The 23,681-nt window shown below is 40.2% G+C and overlaps 1 protein-coding gene across 1 annotated transcript in view; it reads left to right on the top strand.

The window, feature by feature from the left end:
• The window catches only part of LOC139010207 (protein unc-79 homolog), a 224,189-nt gene that overhangs the window by 105,214 nt on the left and 95,294 nt on the right, over positions 1-23,681 (top strand). The window contains 11 exon segments of the mRNA XM_070414385.1: positions 2,270-2,499; positions 4,510-4,681; positions 6,228-6,458; positions 8,536-8,726; positions 9,300-9,423; positions 11,355-11,495; positions 13,921-14,142; positions 16,408-16,635; positions 19,483-19,624; positions 22,622-22,701; positions 22,786-22,934. Coding sequence (XP_070270486.1) covers positions 2,270-2,499; positions 4,510-4,681; positions 6,228-6,458; positions 8,536-8,726; positions 9,300-9,423; positions 11,355-11,495; positions 13,921-14,142; positions 16,408-16,635; positions 19,483-19,624; positions 22,622-22,701; positions 22,786-22,934 — 1,910 coding nt within the window.

Here is a 23,681-nt window from a genome sequence, read left to right as displayed (position 1 = left end):
ACTTGGTGGCACATGGTGATAAAGCAGGTTGACTTTCAGTTGGTATTCCAGATACTAATATATGTAGTACACCCAGATGCACCCAGATACTGTGTAAGATTCATTCATAATGCAGCAAGATAAGACAACAACCATTTGGTTATGCTCACGGATACTGTGGGTCAGGGGTTTGGTCAGGGCACAGTCCACAACCTATCTCTAGTTGATGACGTTGGAGGCCTCATCTGGGGAGACTTGCATAGCGTAGGGCTGGAATGACTAAAGGCGTGTAAATGATATGTTTGGGCTCTGGGATGAGGTGGCTTGAAGCTGGGCTTAGTCAGAGTTGTTGGCTGGAGACTTGCACATTGCCTCTCCCTGGGGCTTGGCCTGGCAGAGTTCTGAGAAGGGTCCCGAGGAGGACGTTTCTGAAGAGAGTGTTCTAGACAGTCAGGTGGAAGCTGCACGTCTTTTTATAACCTGGCCTTGCGAGTCATATGACTCGTGCCTTACTCTCTTGGTTGAAGTAGCCACAAGCCTGTCTAGACTCAAAGCGTGGATTCAAGGACGCGTCTCTGAGGAACCAAACCCAAAGAGCCTCATCCACAGCTGGGCTTCATTTCGATGAGAAGACCTTGGACCTCAGTCAGGAATTTGCATGTGGGAAGAATGTAAACAATTTGTGACCAGAAAATAGGACAGGAAATTGCAGACCTTCAACTTCAGGCCTTTATTATAGCAAATAACTAACTACCACTAAACTCATATCCGCATCCTATTGTTTATATAACAGTAAGAATCTCAGAGGGACAAAGACTGATTATCACCAAAAGGAAGAAGTAAACACTACAGATGTACTCTGGTCTATACCGCACGGCTGGTGGGGTGGTATTGGTTTGGTGAGTGAGCAGGAGAGCCCCAAACCAGTCAAAATTCCTAAGCTTCCAGAGTGAATTTCAATGTGCAAAAGAGAAAGAAAGGGCACAAAGCAGGAAAAGTAGCTCCCTTGGAGGAGTCAGGGCCACTTGAATGCCAGAGGAGACTTGGGCTTCACATGCAGAAGAAACACACTGTCGTTTAACAAATAATTTTCAAAACTATGAATTAAGAGAAAAATATTATACAATTTTTAACTTGCTTTTGTGATTTGTTGGCCCGAATCCTTTTCAGAAAATGAAATTTCACACTAGTACCCAGAGCCTCTTGCTAAAATCGAGGTGGAACTAACCTTACTTTGAAATGGTCGTGCAGATCCACAGCTCAGTACATTGTCAAGGTCTTGCTGTAGGTCCTGTGCTTGCCCCCTTCCTTCTTCTGCCTTCCCGAGGTAGCTGTCATGGAGGGTTCTCCAATCTCCGAGTTCACAATGGCTTAGGCTATTATATGTTCACATCTCTTTAAGCTCTACTGAAAGACCGAAAAGCTGGACACTAGCCGTTGAGCAGTGGTCGCCTGTCTCACAGGCTGGGGGCACAGGTTTTGGCGGAGGTCAGGGATGTGTCCGGGCCGCGCCTCACATCGCTTCGTGCGGAGGCTGCCTCGCTCCTGCCTCTGGTCAGCGCAGATCTGCCAATAGCCCCTGAACTTGGCAATCGCAGGCTGCTCCACTTTTCTCAATTCCGTCACTTCATCCTTTGACGCCTTTCTGAGTGTAGATGATGGATGGTGGCTGGTGCTAGGCAGGGTTTTTTTGCTGCTTTTTGATGTTACCGGGGTGTCAGTTGATGTATGTTTAAGATCTTGACAGGAAAGGCCTGCTTGGGGCCGGCCGTCACCTGAGCTAGTGCAGCTCCCTCCTGTCCTTCAAGGCAGCGAGGACAGATGAGCTGCCATGGGGACTGGCTCCTTTAGCGGTGGATCAGATAATTTTGATGTTTATGCTGAGGGTTACAGTCATTCCTTTTCTGTGCTGATGTGCTGTGATGTGCTCGCTGGACCATGGTTTTAATTTTTTTCCTTCATACTAGTATTTCTCCTGAAAATACTTGAAACACTAACACAAAATAATCCAGAGAGCTCTCCAGCCCCATGATTGAGTTGACATTACAGAGGGTTTTTCAACTCAGTCCCACTCATATGCGGAATGTTTCTACCCCCCACACCCATAGAAAACACTTCTCACCTTCATTTTCAACTCTGGCTGAACCCTAGTGGGTCGGAGACGACCTGCATGTGGGGAGTCAGCGGCACTTCCACCTTCGGTGGCCCCTTTAGTGTCCATCCCTTCCAGTTCTGAGCCGCATTTACCTCAGCGATTCATTTTAACCGATTTCACTCCTTTTGCCTCTAGAACTGCAGTTCCCATGTGAGAAGAGCAGTTGTCACCTGCTTCTCAGCAGGGTGCTGCGATCGTCACGGAAACAGGCCCGTTCGCTACTGCAAAAGATGCCACTCGAATCACCACAGTAACGAAGTGGGGGCTGCCTCCGAGACCCACCTCTACCAGACCTCCCCTCCGCCCATCAACACGCGAGAATGTGGCGCCGAGGAGCTGGTCTGCGCTGTGGAGGCCGTGATCAGGTAACAGGCAGTTGATTAATCGCTTCTTCTGAAAGCACCGCCCTGGCGTGGAGCCACCCTTCTCGCATTGAGATGTGTAAATTCAATTCCACCTCAAGTGCCCTCAGCCCAGCACAGTGTTGCCATGATGAGGTTTTAATTCATTCATTCAACAAATATTTTTGTTCTATGCCAGGCATGTGTAAGGCACTTGAGGGGCAGAAGGGGATACAGTGGAGTCTGTGCCCTCAGGTTACCCATGTAGGGACTATGAAAACAGGAGCGCGTAATTGTGATCCAGAATGGTGAGCACAGCGATAGGATAGCTTTGGGTCTTAGGGGGAATAAAGTGGGGGCACCAGTCAGCGTAAGGGGTGGGCTTCACTGACAGCTGCGAAGTGGGGAGAACTCTGGGTAATTCAGTGATGGGGTCAAGTAGAGGCTGTGCAGTATGACAGGGGCCAATCCTGCAGGCTTTTTCTTCTTCTATCACAGGCCAAAGAAAGGAGTTTTAGAAATGGTAACATCTAGACTTGTTCTCTTTTTGTATAATATTCATTAAGGCAAGATTCTTAATAAGTAAAGAAATAATATTAGGATCCAGGATTTAAGGATAGGCACTCAGTCTTTTCTGTTTCATCCCAGTGGCTGACACAGTAGAAATGAGATAAATGTTTGTCAATAAAACATCGCAGATTTCTGGAAATAGAAAAAAAAGTAACCATACTGCACATGTTTTTCTAGTTTTATTCAAATGCATGTTTTATTTCTCTTAACTGTAATCACAGTATATCCACAATTCTTTTTTTAAAAATATATTTTATTGATTTTTTACAGAGAGGAAGGGAGAGAGATAGAGAGTTAGAAACATCGATGAGAGAGAAACATCGATCAGCTGCCTCCTGCACATCTCCTACTGGGGATGTGCCCGCAACCCAGGTACATGCTCCCGACCGGAATTGAACCCGGGACCCTTCACTCTGCAGGCCGACGCTCCATCCACTGAGCCAAACCGGTTTTGGCCCACAATTCTTTTTGATATAACAATATACTATTAGCTCTTTTCAATATTGTTATGTAGTTTCCATATTTATAATTTTTAGTGGATACATACTATTTATTTAGATTTTTTCCACCATTAAATGTTTAGAATGTTTTGAATTTTTTACTATTATAAATAAGTGATAAATACTTTTGTGTATAGTGCTGTTTCTATATTTTTTATTTTCTTATGGTAGATGACCAGATGTGGTTGATGGGGGCAAAGAAAATGAATATTTTAATGGCTTTATTACATTACCAAACTGATTTTTAAAGGGTGTATATGAATTTATAATGCCAACAGTACTGTATGATATTGCTAGTACTTTCCAATATTAGGTATTATTTTTTAAAACTGTCACTTGTTTAGCAAATTGAAAAGGGAGTCTTTGTTGCTCATTTTCAGGTTTTTGAATACAGATATTGAATATTTTTCCATTGGGTACAAGTTCCTCAGTCTCTCCTTGCATCATACATTTGATGTCCACACAGCTTCACGTTAGATACAGGGGGAGCATTGACTTCTGGTGGGATGGGTGGTGAACTGGAAGCCGGAAGGCCTCAGTTCTGCTTGATTCTAATTGGTTGGAGGAAGTAGCCTCTTGGTGCTTCAGTTTGCTCATTATAAAATGGGGATGGTGTACAAAACAGTGAGGAAATGAAATTAGGCTTCTTGGAGTAACTCCTACCAATTTCAAAGATGCCTAACTGTTTATGAAGTAATTGCTCTGAATAGGTCATCATCAGGAATGTGTTTTTCGATAGTCTAACTTAAATCTCTCTTCTTGGCCCTGGCTGATGTGGCTCAGTTGGTTGGACAGGCATCTAGTACACCAAACGGTCACAGCTTCAATTCCCAGACAGGTCACATACCCAGGTTGCGTACGGGAGACAATTGATTGACATTTCTCTCACACTGATGTTTCTTTCTCCCTCTCCCTATCTCTCTCTCTAAAATAAAATAAGAACAAAATCTCTCCTCTTTGGCAGCTTATTAAAAGAAGCTGAGTTCCACGCTGAGCAGCGGGAACATGAGCTGAATCGCAGGCGGCAACTGGGACTTTCCTCTTCCCACCATTCCCTGGAGAACGCTGACTTTGATAACAAGGATGACGATAAACACGACCAGCGGCTACTCAGTCAATTTGGAATATGGTTCTTAGTAAGAAAAGAAGTTGACTATTCTCTACTTTCTTATTTCTCATTCTAACATTACATTGATGAGGGATTTCTCCTTTCTTTTTAAAGAAGTTAGATAGTAAATGGTGAAAAATTAACCTTGGCAATGGGACACTATACCTTGGACAGTGGCACTCAGCCCTGGGCTGCACATTAGATTTATGGGGGAGGCTTTTAAAAAATGGCTATGCCGCCTGGCTGGTGTGGCTCAGAGGTTGAGTGTCAACCCATGAGCCAGGAGGTCACAGTTCCATTCCCGGTCAGGGCATATGCCCAGGTTTCGGGCTTGGTCCCAGTAGGGGGTATGCAGGAGGCAGCTGATCGATGATTCTCATCATTGATGTTTCTCTCTCTTTCTCCTTCTCCCTTCCTATCTCCGAAATCAATAAAAATATATTTTTTAAAAAATGGCAATGCCCAGATTTCACTCTAGATTCTTGGGAACTTTTAAAAGGCTTTCTAGTTGATTCTAATGAGTAGCCTGGTGTTGAAATCTACTGTGCTTGGCTCTAGACAGTTTAAAATGCACCTTTTGACAGGAAACAAATGGGAAAATAGCTAGGGTATATTGTGAAATATTGATTTACAGATCATTCATATCCTATTGTCTGTGTACATTTTTCTTGAAAGTTCAGCCTCTGTGGAGTTTTTTTTTTTAGTTATTGTAAGTCTGTCTAACAGCCAAAAAATTATAGCCAAACTAACACAAGGAATTTGTGTTATTGACTGATTCAGCCGCAACATTCATTCCCTAAAGATTAAACATATAATCCAGAGCCTCAGCAAGCTGGATTTGCCAGTTCTGCAGAGAAGCAGACTTTTGTTTCTGCCCATTAGAGACGTGAATTACGTCTCCATAGTGATACATCACTTGTGCTTTCACATGGTTACTTGAAAAAGTCTTTTTAAAAAAAATCACATTGGGATTCAGTTGTTGATTTCACTTGTCTTGTTCTTAGAACTTATTGTCTAATGACCCGATGACTACTATTGTGAGCTTTTTGAAGGCAAGGATAGGGTTTTATTTATTTTTTATGTTCTTGAATCCTAATCTGCTCAATAAAAGATTATTTCGGAATAAACACATGAATGAATAATTAATTGTTTTAAAATGTCTATTTATAACGTGGTGAATTAGGAGTTGGAGGCTCTAACATTTCAGAATTATTACTGATAGAAATTCTCAGCTAAATCTGATCATGTTAGACCTGAAATGTATATAACTATTTTTTTTTTTACTGAAGATATTTATGAACTTTTACTTTGTAGACTTAACGTTCTACAAGCATCCACCTAGTGCAGATTATGTAATATATTTCTTATAGGAGAAAAGTCTTATTGGAAGGTGCAAGCTTAAGGGGAAATGATTGTTGCAACCCACCTCTCCTCGTAGAGAGGAACACAGTTTCTAAGATAAGTGAGCCTCCATCATTTAGAAAACTATTTTTTTTTCTGCTTTTAAATGAGGATGGAATAATTATATAACAATGGATGGAGGCCGAAGCAGAGTCTCATTTGTCTATTTCCAGGTGAGCCTCTGCACACCCAGTGAGAACACACCGACGGAAAGCTTGGCCAGGCTGGTGGCCATGGTGTTCCAGTGGTTTCACTCCACAGCCTACATGATGGATGATGAAGTTGGAAGTTTGGTGGAAAAACTGAAGCCTCAGTTTGTCACCAAGTGGTTGAAAACAGTATGTGACGTTCGCTTTGATGTCATGGTCATGTGCCTTCTTCCCAAACCAATGGAGTTTGCCAGGGTAAGTGAAGGCCGATAGCTTGGGCCTGGCTGGAGAGGAGGACTTTGGGAGAAGCACCACCTTAGCTGTTAGAGTGTGATCAGTGTCTGTAGAAGAGGAAAATGTCTTCATGTTTTAGTCGGTACAGCTAAATGAGTAATTAGTTTAGTGGATACATTTTAGGTGATGTCCTGCTTCGATGTGGGTTTGGGATGGAGACGAATGGAAGATGAATGTGTGAGGTATCTTTAAGAATTTAGTCCGGCTGGCGTGGCTCAGTGGTTGTGTCGACCTATGAACTGGGAGGTCATGGTTCGATTCCCAGTCATGGCACATGCCCGGGTTGTGGGCTTGATTCCCGGTGTGGGGCATGCAAGAAGCAGCTGATCAATGATTCTCTCTCATCATTGATGTTTCTATCTCTCTCTCCCTCTCCCTTCCTTTCTGAAATCAATAAAAATATATTGAAAAAAGAATTTAAGGAGTATTCTTTCCTGACATTGCTGAAGATATTTTTATATCAAGAAACAGAAAATAAAAGCCTGTCTGTGAGGTTGCTAGAGCTCAGTCCTTTTCTGGGCTACAGTCTGTGGATAGGCTAACGTGTGACTGTGGGCAATTTCTGTGGTTTCACATATATCCTGGAGAGGAATGGTGGAATCCTTGCCCTCCTACTTGGAATGCCAAAAAGCTTAGGAACAGCCAAATCTTTTTTGTTTTCTCCTCTGACTTATAGGTCACATTTCCCTGTGTTTATCCTTTGGCGCTGCCTCAGTGGATCCCAGGCTTCAGATGTGTGGTTGAGAAGATCCCATATTTCTTGACTACATTATAATTTGTGTCTAACCCAGAATCAGTTTTTTCTAATTTTTTTTTTCAGAGTCAGTTTTTGGCAGCAATCTATGAAATTTTTTTCAAGGTATTTTTTAAGTGTGTGTGTGTGTGTGTGTGTGTGTGTGTGTGTGTGTGTTTTCTTTCAAGGATATCTTGAGGCAATTTTCATTTTAAATAAGACATTTAAGAATAAAACAGAACACAGACCATCTAAAAGCGTAGTTTTTTGTTAGATTTTCAGGACTTGAGCGTTCTGGGCATTTATCAAAATGCACTTCTTCTTTGGTGCCACCTACTGACTCACATATAAAATTGGATTTTTACATAATGGAAATTCCCCACTTCTTGGCATTGTTTTTTTTTTAATAAATATTTTTTTATTGATTTCAGAGTGGAAGGGAGAGGGAGAGAGAGATAGAAACATCAATGATGAGAGAAAATCATTAATCGGTTGCCTCCTGCACGCCTCACAATGGGGATCCATCCTGAAACCTGGGCATATGCCATGACCGGGAATTGAACTGTGATCTCCTGATTCACAGGTCAACGCTCAACCACTGAGCCACGCCGGTCGGGCTTTCCTGGCATTCTTTGACTGTGTAGATATGTTTTCTATTATTATTTCTTTCTGAATAGCATAGGGCTGGTGTGATCTGACTCTGGAAGATACAAAGAAATGATTATATTGAAAGGAAAACTTCTCTAACTTGAGCCCCATGATTGGGGGCCTTTGTATTAACTGGCAACAGACATTAACAGGAGAAGAGATAAAGTTATTTACACTTTTATGCAGGAGTACTCAGATATGAATGACTTTCTAATACCCACAGATACAAGGTTTTTAGTACTTGAATGTGAAGATAAGGAAAGTTCTTTTGGGCTTTTTGATAGATCAAAGCCCAAAAGGACCAAAGTTTATAGTTATAGAAATCTGTTTTTCTCTCAAGTACAGGTACAACGGCACATATTTGTAATGGGTTTGTCAAACTTTAGAAATAGAATGCTCCAATAGTATTCCTGGTAGGAATACCTTTTTGGAATTTTCAGTGGGACAATTCACATTCAGTTGTGATTAATATTTGGATCGATTGTAACTATGGGTTTTTTTTCTTCTTTTTTTTGTAACTAATGGATCCTGATGGTAGATTCTTACAGATCTCACTCAGAACACTTGGCCCAGGATTCAGATATAATGAAATGCTTGCGTATAATTGTAACAAAGTGCGTTCTGTTCTTTTCTCCTGTGGCTGTTGAATGCCATCAGGTTGGTGGATACTGGGATAAGTCTTGCAGCACAGTGACTCAGCTGAAGGAGGGTCTCAACCGAATCCTCTGTCTGATCCCCTACAATGTGATCAATCAGTCTGTGTGGGAGTGTATTATGCCGGAATGGCTGGAAGCCATCAGAACAGAAGTCCCAGATAACCAGTTAAAAGAATTCAGGGAAGTATTAAGGTGGGTAAGTAGTTTAATGAAGTCACTGTAATTATAATATCTAACATTTATTGAGCATGTACTGTGTGCTAGGCACTGTGCTAAGCCTTTTATATAATCTTGCTTACTTTTTAACAAAATCCTATAGAGAAACTTGAAGGCCCAAATGAAAGAGTTGCTATAAATCATGCTAAGATGGTTTGGAATTGTTCAGAAGAGATTTTGTTCTTGTGGAATAATAGATATACCATATTATTTGCTTATTTTCACACATAACTATGGTTTGGATAAAGTGGGAAAAGTGCAAAAGGAAAATGTTTTTAGATGCTGGGAAACAACTCTCATTCTTTAGAAATGCAATGCCTCCCATTAAATCTAATGTGAGTATGAACACTAATGCTATTAACAACCGTATGAATTATTTATATCTATTCCAATGACATAAGCTATTCCTGTAAAATGAAACATGCTAATAACAGTTCGGGACACAGACTAATCTGAAGTGTTTGGCTTCCCAAAATAAATATTAGAAACGCACTGGTAGGTCCTACTATGTGCCCATTGGTCATTTACTTTTGTTGCTCTGCTTTCCAGCAAAATGTTTGACATTGAGCTCTGTCCTCTACCGTTTTCAATGGAAGAGATGTTTGGCTTTATTAGTTGTCGGTTCACAGGATACCCTTCTTCTGTGCAGGAACAAGCTTTACTGTGGCTGCATGTAAGTGAATGACACTTTGGATCATTGTGGGCACTGGTTCTTAGCCTACGAACTTTAGATCCTCAGGTGAAGTGGCGGGGAGTTATTGCAGAGTCCATAATCTGTATGTTTGCTGAGGACTATCTGTAGACGAATAATTCATATGCATAGGTAATTGTACTTTAAATATATGTAGCTATAGTTGAGACTTATTAATAAAACACAAATGTATGTAGTACTATCACTAAATTCATAGTAGCTTTTGGTCCTTATGTATCTTTCCATCAGTAGATACTAAAAGTATTCTAGCTGTGTTGTGGGATTCTGATAAACTTTTGATATTAAGTAGGTCCTTTACCTGGAAAGGTTGAGAGCTACTGATTTAAGGGCTAGTTCATGCTGTTCACTCAGCCTGGAATGACTTTCTGTCCTGTCTCCATTTGTGAACTCCAGCTTCTCTTTTAAAATCCAACTCAAAAATGATCTCATCTATGTTGTGTTCTGCTGCTTCACTGCCTCCCATCTTCCCATCAGAATTCATTATTCCTTCCCTCAGTATTCACACAGGTTCTCTCTGTGAATACTATTTCTGTCTAACATTACAGTTAATTTTTGTCTTCTCATGGTTATAAATGCCTTGAGGGCCGGGGCTATATCTTTTTCATTTTTGAATTTGTATCTCCCTTCATCTTTTCTTCTCACCATCTGGGACATGCTTTGAATTTAGTGGGTATTCTTAAAAGTTTACTAAATTGAGTTGAATCTCTGATATGAGGTTTGGGCAATTTTTAAAAAGGAGGACAGAACCAATGTAGAGGTTAGCTATGGGTGCAGACACATTTCTGTTTCATGGAAAGATGTGATCCCTGAAGTTTTTCAAGTTGTGAAGATGCCTTTCTGGGCTCTAAACCAAGGAACAGTATTTTTCACAAATGACAAAGAGTGAAGGAGATGATTAAAAAAAAAGTCACCTTTGGGACCTAGAACTTTAACTTTTTATCCCAAGTTAGATCTCAATAAGATAACTTCTCATTTTAGGAAAGCTAATTCTTCTAAAGATGGCTAGCTGTTGTTACTCAGTTGTACACCCTTTGAGCTGTGCTGTCTAGGGACAGGGCTGTAAACCTCTGTCCCCACCACGGCTGAAACGATTACAGTTTACATGTTTTATGGACTGGGCTTTGCCATAACTTTGGTTTGAAGGCTGTGCTACAGTTGAAGGAGGATGTAAGCCACTGGTCTTAGCATTTGGGAAATAGAGAGAACAATATAGTGATTGGAGTGGACTCATTTATTAATTACATGTGGAAACATTTGTAGAGCTCCTCTGTGTCAGTCGCTGTAATAGGCACTGGGATACAACTGGAGAAGCAATGGTCCTTTCTTCAAAGAGCTCACAGTGGGAGAGATAATATCAAATAATCAGATGTAATGCAAAGTGATACTTGCTCTAATAAAGGTGTATAGAAAGTTCTAAGAAAGCAGAGCAGAGAATGGATTAATTCTGTCCAAAGGAAGGAGGCATCTATTCCCAGAAAATTCATTACAGATGAGGTAACTTGATTTTGGCAGGATACCTGAGCTTGCTCCAGAGAACAAGAGCACATGGGACATTCAGATGGGAGTGGGGACATGCTCACAGATTATTACTAGTTCAGGGCAAAGGTGATGAGCTAAGGCATTAGCAGTCGCATGGAAAGGAGGGACCACAGAAAGAGGCACTTCAAAGTGTTAATAGAAAGAACCTGATGATTTATTGGATGTGGGGAGTGGGGTTCAGTGGTACCATTGATTTTCTTAGTACAATACATTGAGGATGACTGTGCTGATAGAATATGTGGAAGGCTAAGCGTCCTTATGTTCAATAGTTCACTGATAAAAATGTTAGGTATAGTTTTATTTGAATTTTAAAGTTTATATTTTTGGGGGATATATATGCCTTTTTCCCTCAGGTATTATCGGAGTTAGACATCACGGTTCCACTTCAGCTACTAATAAGCATGTTTTCTGATGGAGTTAATTCTGTCAAAGAACTGGCAAATCAAAGAAAATCAAGAGTCAATGAACTGGCAGGGAACCTTGCAGCTCGAAGGGTAATTATGTCACAACTGTTTTTGTCTTATTAAGATTTTGCGGATTATATTGGGTCTAAAAGTAGCATCACGTAAACTTCTCTGAAAATGCTTTTTCATTCCATCTCTCTCTGGAACCTTTTAAGCACATAAGTAATAGAAAGCATTAATCTAATATATGTTTGGTTAAGTCCTTAATTAATAAGTTAAGTTATTGAGTTTTCATTTTTCTTTGAGTTTTTCTCCTATACATACCTATTAGTTATCTCTTATCTTTGATGAAAGCAAAAAAACAAAACAAACAAACAAACAAAAACCCACACCGCTTTTTGGGTACTTTTTTGGGGGGCAGGGTGGGGGGTGGTCCCTGACAAATAAGAATTCTTTACCAGCTATTGAGTAGATAGCTGCTTTACTTTAAGGGTGAAGAGTTTGAATGTTTTCTTTCTTTCTTTTTTTTTTATTGTGTTTTGGGAAGATAACATCAACTGGTGGTGACCATAAGTGATACTGTCACTATGAACCAACTAAGTCCATTTTATTAACCCCTTTAAACCCATTTTATTGACTCCTTTGAACCTTTGTGGATGAGAAAAGTCAATATAGTCTGGTCCAAAGTGTATGAAAACTGTTGGAAATTTTTTTTATGCTCACCTGAGGATATGTTTTTTGTTGATTCCGGAGAGAGAGGAGGGGGGAGAAAGAGAGAGAGAGAGAGATGAAAAATAAGAGAAACGTTGATCAGTACATGCCCCAACTGGGTATCAAACCCACAACCTAGGTATGTGCCCTGACTGGGAATTGAACTCACAACCTTTTGGGGTATGGGACAATGCTCCAACCAACTAAGCTATCCAGTCAGGGTTTGTTGGAAGTTTTTGATACTTTTTCTGTGGGTGACCTGATAGAATTTTGGTTGATGTAATGACATTCCCAGACCATGATCAGTTTGGAGAGGTTGACTCGCATCTGATGGTGGGCAGGGACTGTTCTAATTTTTCTCTTTGTCAAGCTTCTCCATTACATTTTTCCCACTGTATACCACAGGCCCCCCATCATTCCACCTGATATCTGGGGATTAAAAAATATAACAGTCATGGGATCACAGTTTGTATTCAGTGCTTTTAAAAAGATCTGCCTCATAGGAACCAGCTGCCATTTATAGTTTATTTTTTTCTTCTGTAATCTCTAATATTATATTACTTCATTAGCACTTTATTAATAATTAATGACATCACAGAAATGTGAAGCATTTGGGGAAGAGCTCATTATTTTCATTTTACAGCTACTTAACCTGAGGTTAAGTGAACTGAAGTGATTTGCCATAGATAACCCTATCAATATCCAGGTATTCTGATTCTTAATGGGATACTCATCTTCTTTTTTTAAAATATGGTGTTCAAGGAGCTGGCTTGTTATTAGAGAAATCTTTAAGAGAGAAAATACGTTTTGAAAATGAAGTACAGGCATGTCAGTTAGGGCCCTGCTACAGAATTTATCCCAGATGGTTCAAATGAAAGGACTTTCATGGAAACTCTGCCTATAGAGTTATGGGAAAGGTTAAGGGAGCAATAAGGGTTGGTGAGCTATTGGTGAACCCACAGTTCAGTAGGAAACCATTATTCCTCTAGGGCTGAAAGAACAAGGGAAAATCGTTCCTGAAGCCCATGCAGAGCTGAAATGATAAGGGAGGGCTGGCTAGAGGAGCTATGGGATGATGGAGAGGCTGCCAGAGATGTAGCATCAGAGCAGGCAAAGGGTGGGAGAAATAGTCCTACCTATGTCTCCTTAAGCTTCAGGTCTTCTGCTGGCACCTCCCATTGACTTAACACAACGGGAAGCCAGCCAGCAAGAGAGCCAGGAACAACTCAGTCCTTGGCATTCTTGGGCTTAGGTGCAGGGAAGAGGAGGGCAATGAGAGCCTGGGTGGGTTGTGTTGGCACATGGGGGGTTGGTTGGCACATGGAGAATAACCAGTAAACAGGTTTGACTTGTATTGTTTTCCCAGGATAGTTTAATAATTATAATATCCAGAGGCCATTTGTCTTTAAACAGTCTTGTCAATCTGACATTCTGTGCTTATATTTCTAAAGCTAATCCTGCAATTTTTTACTTCTGTTAAACTCTCATTTTTTTTTTTTTAGGTTATGGTTTTAGGTAGATGCAGACAATTTAGTTTAATTAGAAATGTTTGATGAGATGAAAAATATAGTGACAAAGACAGCTGCCTTCATTCTTTAGAATGCTGATGTTTTATTCACCTGACAGAAAGTTTGGATAATTTTATTTCTTATTTTTGTATTTTGAGATTTATAGTAGTTGGAGGTACTAATGCTATTGGCTAAGAAAGGAAGTCAGTGTGGCAGCTGGAAATACCTTTCGATATTTTATACGCCATTTGAGCCTCTGCAAGGTCACTTATGTATGTTGGTGTTCCTTCTTCTAGGTGAGTGTTGCCTCCGATCCTGGTCGACGAGTTCAGCACAACATGCTGAGTCCATTTCATAGTCCTTTTCAGAGTCCATTTCGGAGTCCTACGCGTAGTCCTTTTCGGAGCCCTTTCAAGAATTTTGGACACCCAGGAGGAAGGACTATTGACTTTGATTGTGAAGATGATGAAATGAATCTAAATTGTTTCATCCTCATGTTTGATCTTCTCCTGAAGCAGGTAGCTGAAGCATGAGCTTCCTTTAGTTCAGAGATGAAGGATGAGGAGAGCATTTGTATAGTGACTGTTTGTGTATGTTGGATATCTTCACACTTACTGAAATGATGCAGCATTACTCAAGACATTTCTCAAACTCCTTTGGGAATTTCCTAAAGAGCCTGAAAAAATACTTGTATAAATATCTGCAATGATATTGACATATGAGAATGGATATGCATTTTAGAAACATCTTAGCTTTATTAGAATTGATTCTTTTGAACACATTTGGTGAACATATTGGGTAATGCAATTGTTGGGGGAAGAGCAAGGTACAACTCTATAGTGATGGGCTGAGTTTAATATATTTTATAAATTGATTTTTGAAGGTAACTTTAAAAGAGAAGTTTAAGAGGTTTGGTCAGAAGAACATTTCTTTTTAATTTTTAATTTTGAAATAAGTTTAGATTTGCAGAAAAGTTGCAAGAATAATACAAAGAATACCCAAATACTTCTCCCCTAAATTTTTCAGATGTTAACATTTAACACATTTTGTTCTTTCTTTTTCTCTTATTCTGTAAATATATGTATGAAAATTTAATGAACCATTTGAGAGTAAGCTGCAAGCATGATGTTCCTTTATCCTTAAAATTTCAGAATGCATTCTCTAAAAAAATAAGGACATTTTCTCCCATAACCAAGTACAGTTATCAAATCAGTAAATTAATATTATTATAATACTATTATGTAACTAACAAAATAATTTATTTTTAAAATTGATATAACTATCATCTTTATAACAAAAGAAAAAAATTATTTTTGATTAAGAACACAATCCAGCATCGCCTATTGCGGTTATTTCTCCTGCCTCATTAGTCTTAACCAGAATAGTTCTTCAGTCTTTGTTTATCTTTTATGTTCTCGACATTTAAAAAAAGTCCAGTTATTTTGTAGAATGCCCCTCAATTTGACTCTCATATTTTCTTATGAATCGATTTGGGTTGAGCATTTTTTGGCATTAATACCACAGATATGATATTGTGTTCATTTCAGTGCATCAGATCAGAAAGCACATGACATGATAATGTCTCCTTATTGGTGGTGATAACTTGGTTAAGGTGAATTTTGCAGATTTCCCTACTATAAGTCGTTATTTTCCCTTGTAATTAATAAGTAGCTTGTAGAGAGATACTTTAAGACTATGAGATTTCCTGTGTCTCATCAGACTTTTACCTGCTAGTTTAGCATCCATGGATGATTCATGCCTGAATTAGTTATTACTATGAGGGTTATCAAATAATTATTTTCTGATTCCATTATTTAAAAGAATTATTAGTTGGCATTCTATAGAAGGAACAGTTTTCCCTTCTCTCCCATTTATATATTTATTTGTTTATCTACTTACTAGAGGCCCAGTGCATGAATTCGTGCACATGTGAGGTCCCTCGGCCTGGCCAGCAATCAGGGCCGATTGGGGCTGGCCAGCTGGGGGAGGGACCGCAGGAGGTTGGCTGGCCACAGGAGGTTGGCTGTGGAAGTGCACTGACCACCAGGGGGCAGCTTCTGCATTGAGCATATGCCCTCTGATGGTCAGTGCTTGTCATAGCGACCGGTCGACCGATCATTTGGTTGACCGATCATAACAGTCGCTTAGGCTTTTATATATATATATATATATATCCTCATGTACTCATGGATTCTCATTTTATTCAGTGGGTTAGAATTTGTTTCAGTGGGTTAACTTTTATTTTGATGCTTATGTTATCCCATGTTTTGCTAGTGGGAGCCCCTTCAAGCTGGCTCCTGTGTTCTTTTGACATGGTCCATCATTCTTTGAACAATTCCTTAATTTCTGGCATGACAAGACATGCCAGGCTCATTTTATATTTTCCTCGCCCCACCCCTGAAACCAACCATTTCTCCAAGGATCCCTGGTTCCTTTTAGTGGATAATGGTATTTAGAAACCAAAATCTGGACACTAGATAAGGAGCAGCATTTTCTAAATGTGTAAAACCTCAGAGAGTGATAAATTTTAGAAAACAATGCCCTTTAAATGTCCTACATGATTTAAAAAATAATTCTCATTACTTTGTCTTATGTATATAGTCTATTAAGAAGAATCCATGGAAATCAGTGTATATTCATGGTCTATAAGTCTAACCATCTTTAAATAATTTAATATTGTCAATTAATGAAAAGTTTCCCCCATTAGTGTGTCAATGCAATAGTGGACAAAAGGACCAAACTCCTCCTCCTTCTTCTTTTTTTTTTTAATTGATATCTTTCAGATGGAGCTACAAGATGACGGCATCACGATGGGCTTGGAGCACAGCATATCAAAAGACATAATTTCCATTATAAACAATGTCTTCCAAGCCCCCTGGGGGGGCTCCCACACCTGCCAGAAGGACGAAAAAGCAATAGAGTGTAACTTGTGTCAGGCTAGCATTCTCTGCTATCAGCTCGCTTGTGAACTCCTGGGGAGACTGGCTCCTAAAGAAGAAAGCCGGCTGGTGGTAAGCAATTGAAGAAGTGAGGTGGCCTCTGTCTAAGTGTAATAAGGATGCAGTAGTGGTGTATTAGGGTCTTTCTCCAGGCTTAGCTACGCCCCATGCTGGGTTATATGTCAAACTGTGTTAAAAAAAAGTTTTCCTTCCACCAAGTCAGGCTCCTGGAATATGAGATGGAGCTACATTATATAGAACTCTTGGGTGAGAAATCATGCCTTAAGTTAGGGTTTGTAGCACACCCATTCACACAATTTTCACAAATACAGAGCATGACTGGTATTCTTGAAATAAGTTTTACCAGAAAGTCATATTACAAAGTTTAGATAACAGTGAATACTACAAAATATACATATCAAATATTGAGTAAGTAGATTGGCTATGGACACCGAGAATTCCTAGGGAACCGCAGTTTGTAAAACTTACTGACTTCATCAACAGCCAATACAATTTTAATTTCATTTAAAATTGTTTAAATAGCCGAAACCGGTTTGGCTCAGTGGATAGAGCGTCGGCCTGAGGACTGAGGGGTCCCGGGTTCGATTTTGGTCAAGGGCGTGTATCTGGGTTGCGGGCACATCCCAATTAGGAGATGTGCAGGAGGCAGCTGATCGATGTTTCTCTCTCGTCGATGTTTCTAGCTCTCTATCTCTCTCCCTTCCTCTCTGTAAAAAATCAATAAAATATATTTTAAAAAATTGTTTAAATAAGGAACAGCTAATATATAGTATATATTTAGCTACTCCATGCATTAGTTATTTCCTGTTTAGCTTATTTTCCATCTAAGTCACACACATCATCAAAATAGCCTCATACCATCATAGCTAGGATTATTTGCCATCTTCTCTTTTTCCTCCTGTCCCCTAATGTTTGTCTAGGTATAAAGTGACTTAAAAGTATTTTTTGAGGTACAGTATACATTCAGTAAAATGTTTCTTCAGTTTTTAAATACCTTTAGGCCCACCGAACTCGTTAGTCCTACCTGTTGCAAAATAACATCCCTGTAGTATGGTCTTTTAACATTGTCATTGGGTACTTACTATAAAGCAGTCACAGTCGTAGATGATGTGAAAACAAATTAAAATCAAAAGCTTAGAGTCTAATCAGGAAGATGGTTAAATAAATGAAAAACCAGAAGACAGAGTGATGAGCATTCTGAGAGAGGTATGTACAAGGTAGCTATGGGAGCGCAAAGAAGGGACAACAAATCTACCTTAAGGTGTAATAGGGACCCACAAGGTCTCCCTGGAGGAGATGGTTCCTGTGCTTTATTGAAGGAGTGGAATGAATGAAATGAAAGTGGTAGGAGAGCAGGACTTTTGAGACCCAGAAAACTCTCTGTTTAAATGGTGTAGAGGAAAGTAGGGGGTGATACACTCAGGAAACTGCTAGAAGTTCTGTGTTGTTAGAGCAGTGAGGAGGGTGGCAGAGTCGTGAAAGTTGAGTCAAGTAAAGACTCAGTTTTTATCAGATTTATTAAGGGCTTTGTTTGCCAAACTAAGAAGTTTGTATTTTGTCTCAGTGACAGTGGGGACGTGCCAAAGAATTTTAATCAGGTGATGATACACTTTGATGAATTTGAGAAATTCATCCTGTCAGTGGAGGAGAGAGACGAGGATTTGGACATTGGGGGCAGGGCTCTATCCGAAGGTTAATGTGGTCACCCACGGAAGAAAGCTGGGAGGCCCGAATGGAAACGGTGGTGGGATGAAGGGAAGGGGTAGGCCTGACAGACTTCTCAGGGGAAGGAGCAACAGCACTTGTTCAGTTGGCATTTAGGAATGGAAAAGCAGAGAACAAAGCTGTTTTCTTGCTTTGGAAGTAAAAGCATTGCCATTTACAGAAAATTGTTACTGTAGTAGGAGAAGTGAGTTTTTGGGCAGGAGTGGGATATGATGCAGTCACATTCAGACATAGTGTTAAGTATATGCACATTGTTTTATATATATATATGTACATATATATATATATATGGCTAAGTAAATTCACATAGTTAAGTATATATTGTTAAGTTATTCACATATATATGTATACATACATATACATACATATATATATTCACATTGTTGTACAATCAATCTCTAGAACTTTTTCATCTTGCAGAACTGAAACTCTATACCCATTAAACAGTTTTTCCCTGCTCCCTTTTCTCTTAGCCCCTGGAAACTACCATTCTATTTCCTCTATCTAGGAGTTTGACTACTGTAAATAATACATAAAAAGGGAATCATACAGTATTTGTCCTTTTTGTAATTGGCTTATTGTAACATCTAAAAAGTTCATCCATGTTATAGCATGTGTCAGAATTTCCTTCCCTTTTCAAGGCAAAGTAATATTCCATTGTATGTATATACCACATTTTGTCTATCTGTTCATCTGTTGATGGATACATGGCTTGCCATACCTACTTCTCTTTAACACATATATTATAGCTATTTCTTATTCCTAAAATTTTGACTTCTCTAGACAATCGATATTTCTATTTTAAATGTTGATGCGAACCCCTTATTATTCCCTGCTAATTAAGTAGTTATTGACCAATATGTGCCTGGGTTGGCATCTCTTGGTGAGTAGGGCACACGCACAGGGATTAAAGCAGAGATGGAAATCAGGCCTAAGAAGATTTAACAACGTTTTTGACATTTTCCATATTATTTCAAGAGAATGAAAACGTTTCACTAACACCTCATGTAAATTTCCAAGGAAATAAGCTCAAGCCTCCTGTGAGGCAGGTGCCTCTGCCCCCCAGGGCTCAGCACAGGCTGGGCCGCAGCAGGCATGCAACCGGTCTCTGTTGCAGAACCTTCGTTACATCCCCATGGCTGCTCATCTGGCTGCTTGTCCTGTTTGTTCCAGGAGCCCACAGACAGCCTTGAGGATAGCCTCCTTTCTTCCAGACCTGAGTTTACCATAGGCCCTGAAGGTGAGGAGGAGGAGAATCCAGCCAGCAAGCACGGGGAGAACCCGGGCAATCACACCGAGCCCACGGAACATGCTGGTAGGTGAACTCAGGCACACCCAAGTTTGCACAGGCCCAACGTTCAGAACCCTGGTTGCTTAGGTGACCATTGACTTGCACAAGTTCAGACTCGACTTCCTTAATATAGACTTGAGCAAATGAATCATTTCCCCAGATTATGAAGGGAACAAATCCAGGATGTGTTTCTAGTGGATCGAGGTCACTGAGCATCTTTCTGGCAGCAGGAGCTTGTCATCGACAAAACCTCCCTGTTTTGTGTGAAAAAGACCACCTCCCTACTTATGGCACATTGTGTTCTCTGTGCAGAAGTAGCCGTGAACCAAGGTGTGAGGCAGAGTGGAGGGTGCTGACGCTCTCCACAGCCATCAGGGCATTTGGCCAGAGCAGAGCATGCTGGGACAGAGGCGATGGAATTTGGCTCCTGTGCCCCCAGAGTACAACCTGGACTCTGGACAGGCTCACACCTGAGCAATTTGTGCTCTAGGGCTGATTGGCTCGCTCAGAGCTGGGAGGGAGGGTGGTCTGTTGCCAGTTGCTCAAAGGCTCAGTGGGACTAACTGGGGACAGCAGGATGGCAGGAAGGCCCGGAATCATACTCTAGCTCCACACATGCTGAAGGAGTTTCAGGAAATTAGGATGTAATCCCAGGTGCCTCTGGGAAAGCCTGGCTTTTAGTCTGCACTGTGGCATTCTGGGGATAAATCTAAGTAGTTTTTAATCTTCCTATTTCTACTATCCTTTCTATCATTCCCTTAGTCAACAGCAAATATTGTTATGTGACTATTGTGTGGGGTTCATTGTAGGTCCTGGGGTGTCATAGTCAGATCAAGGTAACAATGTTATTACCACAGCGTGCTTGGTTGGAATTGACTGCTTCTGCATGAATTGTATGAATGGTCAGTTGAGTATGGCTATCCTGGCTCACATTATTTAGAACCACTGACACTTAGAAATTGGAAGAACACCCGAGATGACCTACTTCACTGGTTTTCATGGTGTACTTGGAGTTGTACAGGCTCTCTGTTTCCTTTGGCCCTTCCTTATGTGGGGTGGCTATTGGTAGGAAGATGTGGGTAAATGATAAAGACTCAGGCTGCCCACCCTGCTTCAATCTGACTGCACTGACTGGCTCCATTTCATATAGTGGAGTTCGAGGTAAGATGTTCTTTGAACAAAGTATTCTGTAGAAAAGAAATTTGAAACTTGCTGATTCTTGTTCAGCCTTCTCACGTTACAGATGAGGAAAATACATTGCAGATGAGTTAAACAACTTGCTATTTTCATGTAGCTTGTATTACTCATTTCTACTTTATGCTTATTATGCTGCCCAGACGGTAATGGAGAACTTGAATCATCCGAGGAGTTGAAATACAAACAAAATTAATGACCTTCGACCTCCCTCCCCCAATTGTGGGTATCTCCGGGTGGGGGTCTGGGAATTGCATACCCAAGTATTGTAACACTAGTTAGTGGCAGGGTGGAGGCTAGAACCTGGGTCTCCTGGTTTACTTAGAATTAATTATACTTGCTGAGACCCAGGCCCAGCCTGTGTTAATGTCTAAAAAAAGCAAAGATTTTACTTATGATCCAGTCACCTGTAATCTTTATATGCAAACATATTTTTCAAACCTAAGATAGCACCCAAATCAATTAGCTGCCACTTTTATTTATTTATATGTAACATTTTATTTGAACAATGCTTAAAATTAAGCCATTTATTTTTATAAATGACTCTTTTCCTTGCTCAGTTGTTATAACCTCCGCTTGTTTAAACATTTGGTGTATTCGTCTTCTCCAAGCACGTACCCAGGCTCCCATCACAGCTTCCGGTCCACTGTCCTTCTTTTGCTCTCTGCTGTCTTGCAGGGCGCAGTGATAAGTGGTCTCCTCTGGGAGGTCTCCGTTAATTTCCTCCCAAGACCAGCCTCCCCCGCTGCTCAGCGCCCCAGTCCTGCTCCTGCTCCGTGGCCTCCAGGCCGTGGTCTTGAGCTCCTCTGTCATAGAACAGCTGGGTGCTCTGCCCCATGTGCAGTGATTTCTCCCTGCTTTTAGAGGATGTCCTGTTTCTGCATTTTGTGGCCTGGTGCCTATTTCTTCTGGCAGTCAGATATCTCTTCTATTAAAAATATTTTTAAAGCTTTCACACTAGACAAAATAGAGTTGGGTGTGGATAGCAAGTATTTAGAATACATTAGGATGGAAGATCTCCAATAAACTATCTAGTATAGATGCCAAGAGGGTTTGACTTCTGTTGTTTCTGATCCTAGGAATTGCCAAAACTTATAACAGTGATTTGAAACCATTTTACACTAGTTCCTACATCTGGTTAACTTGTGAATTCTTTTTTTAATATATAATTGTTATTGTTGACAGTATTACAGATGTCTCCTGTTCCACCACCCCCACCCCTCCAACCCCCTCCACCAGCCCCTTGTGAATTCTTTTTCCCAGCATGCCTCGTGCAGAATGCCCTGCCACTCTTTACCATCGAGGCAGAGATTTTAGAGATGCTGATAAGGAAATAAAGCCAGGAGTAGTTGTTCTGATTTGAATATATTCACCTCTTTCAAAAGTTCCCTTTGTCCATGGGATTAAATTCTTCCTTAGGTGCTAATATAACTTGAATACCTCTCTTTAATACCTGCTTGTCTTTCTTTCCATTAGGAAAGCATACCTAGCCAGGCCTCAGGCCCCTGCAGGTAGCAGCAGAACTAGTGGCCCACAGGGGCACAGGGCTGGGCTAAGGTCGCTTCAGGGAGCCAGAGACATCTGAGTACAGGAGGCCTAGGTGGGAAAGGGAAGCTGAGAATCCTGATCTAGAAGGTTTCCTTCATTTGCACCATAGAAAGGACATATGCTAACGTAGAGAGGAAATGAAAACATTATACACTTTAAACATGTACATCTTCTATATCTGTTCTTACTCCTCTTGGCTTTATGATCTTGACCAGTTCGTGAACGGTGGGGGAAAGGAGGAGGAGTTATGCTAACCTCTGTGTAATTATTTCCTCACAGCAGTAAAGAACGATACTGAAAGAAAGTTTAGCTACCAACAGCTTCCAGTAACTTTGAGACTAATATACACCATTTTCCAGGTATACTTTTTGGAATATTTGAATTTTTTGTTTGGTAGCGTTGCTGTTTTAGATAATTCCGTAACCATGTGGTTTTTTGCATAGGAAATGGCTAAGTTTGAAGAGCCAGACATTCTTTTTAATATGCTCAATTGCCTGAAGATTCTCTGTCTACACGGAGAGTGTTTATACATTGCTAGAAAAGATCATCCTCAATTTTTAGCCTACATTCAGGATCATATGTTGATTGCAAGGTAGGTCTTCCTTTTTTTTTGTTTATATGTTAGGCTTTTTTGCTTATATGTAAGTCTTTAGGATAACACTTATCAATTTATTTGGATTATTTTTCTTAGCCAGGACAGCCTAATCATCTATAGGAACTACTTTTATTACTTTTATTTAGTTTGATTATTAAGTATGTCAATATGAGTAATAGTAATTTTCTTTGCTAAATACTATAGAAATAGAAAAGGCAAAATAAAGATAATGTGATGCCTTTCAGTTGTTAGATGGCTTAAGAATATAGTGTACCCTAGATGAACAAAATAAACTGATGAACAAAATAGATCCAGAGCCATAGAAGCATGAAACAGACTGATGAATTTCAGAGGGAAGACGGGGGTGGTGGGTGAGTGGGGAGAGGTTAACCAAAGAACTTGTATGCATATATGCACAACCCATGGACACAGATAGTAGCGTGGTGAAGGCCTGGGGGTGGGCAGGTACCTGGTGGAGGGAGTCAATGGGGAAGTCAAAGGGGACATCTGTAATACTTCCAATAATGAAGATAAATTAAAGAAACAGAACATAGTGTAACCTAGAAAAATGTCAACAGGTACTAAGTTAATATTTACCTAGTATAATTGAGTAAGGACTTAATTTCTTACTTGAAATAGAACTGCTAATAGACATCTAAAATCTCTCCACATATTATCTGATAATGTATTTTTTTATTTTAATATATTTTATTGATTTTTTACAGAGAGGAAGGGAGAGAGATA

The sequence above is a fragment of the Myotis yumanensis genome, unplaced genomic scaffold, assembly GCF_028538775.1.
Source record: "Myotis yumanensis isolate MYYU_CA2020_CCGP unplaced genomic scaffold, mMyoYum1.0.hap1 SCAF_1, whole genome shotgun sequence".
In the NCBI taxonomy this organism is placed as follows: Eukaryota; Metazoa; Chordata; class Mammalia; order Chiroptera; family Vespertilionidae; genus Myotis; species Myotis yumanensis.
Note: the sequence above shows the minus strand (reverse complement) of the source record. Positions and strands in the feature narration are given on the sequence as shown.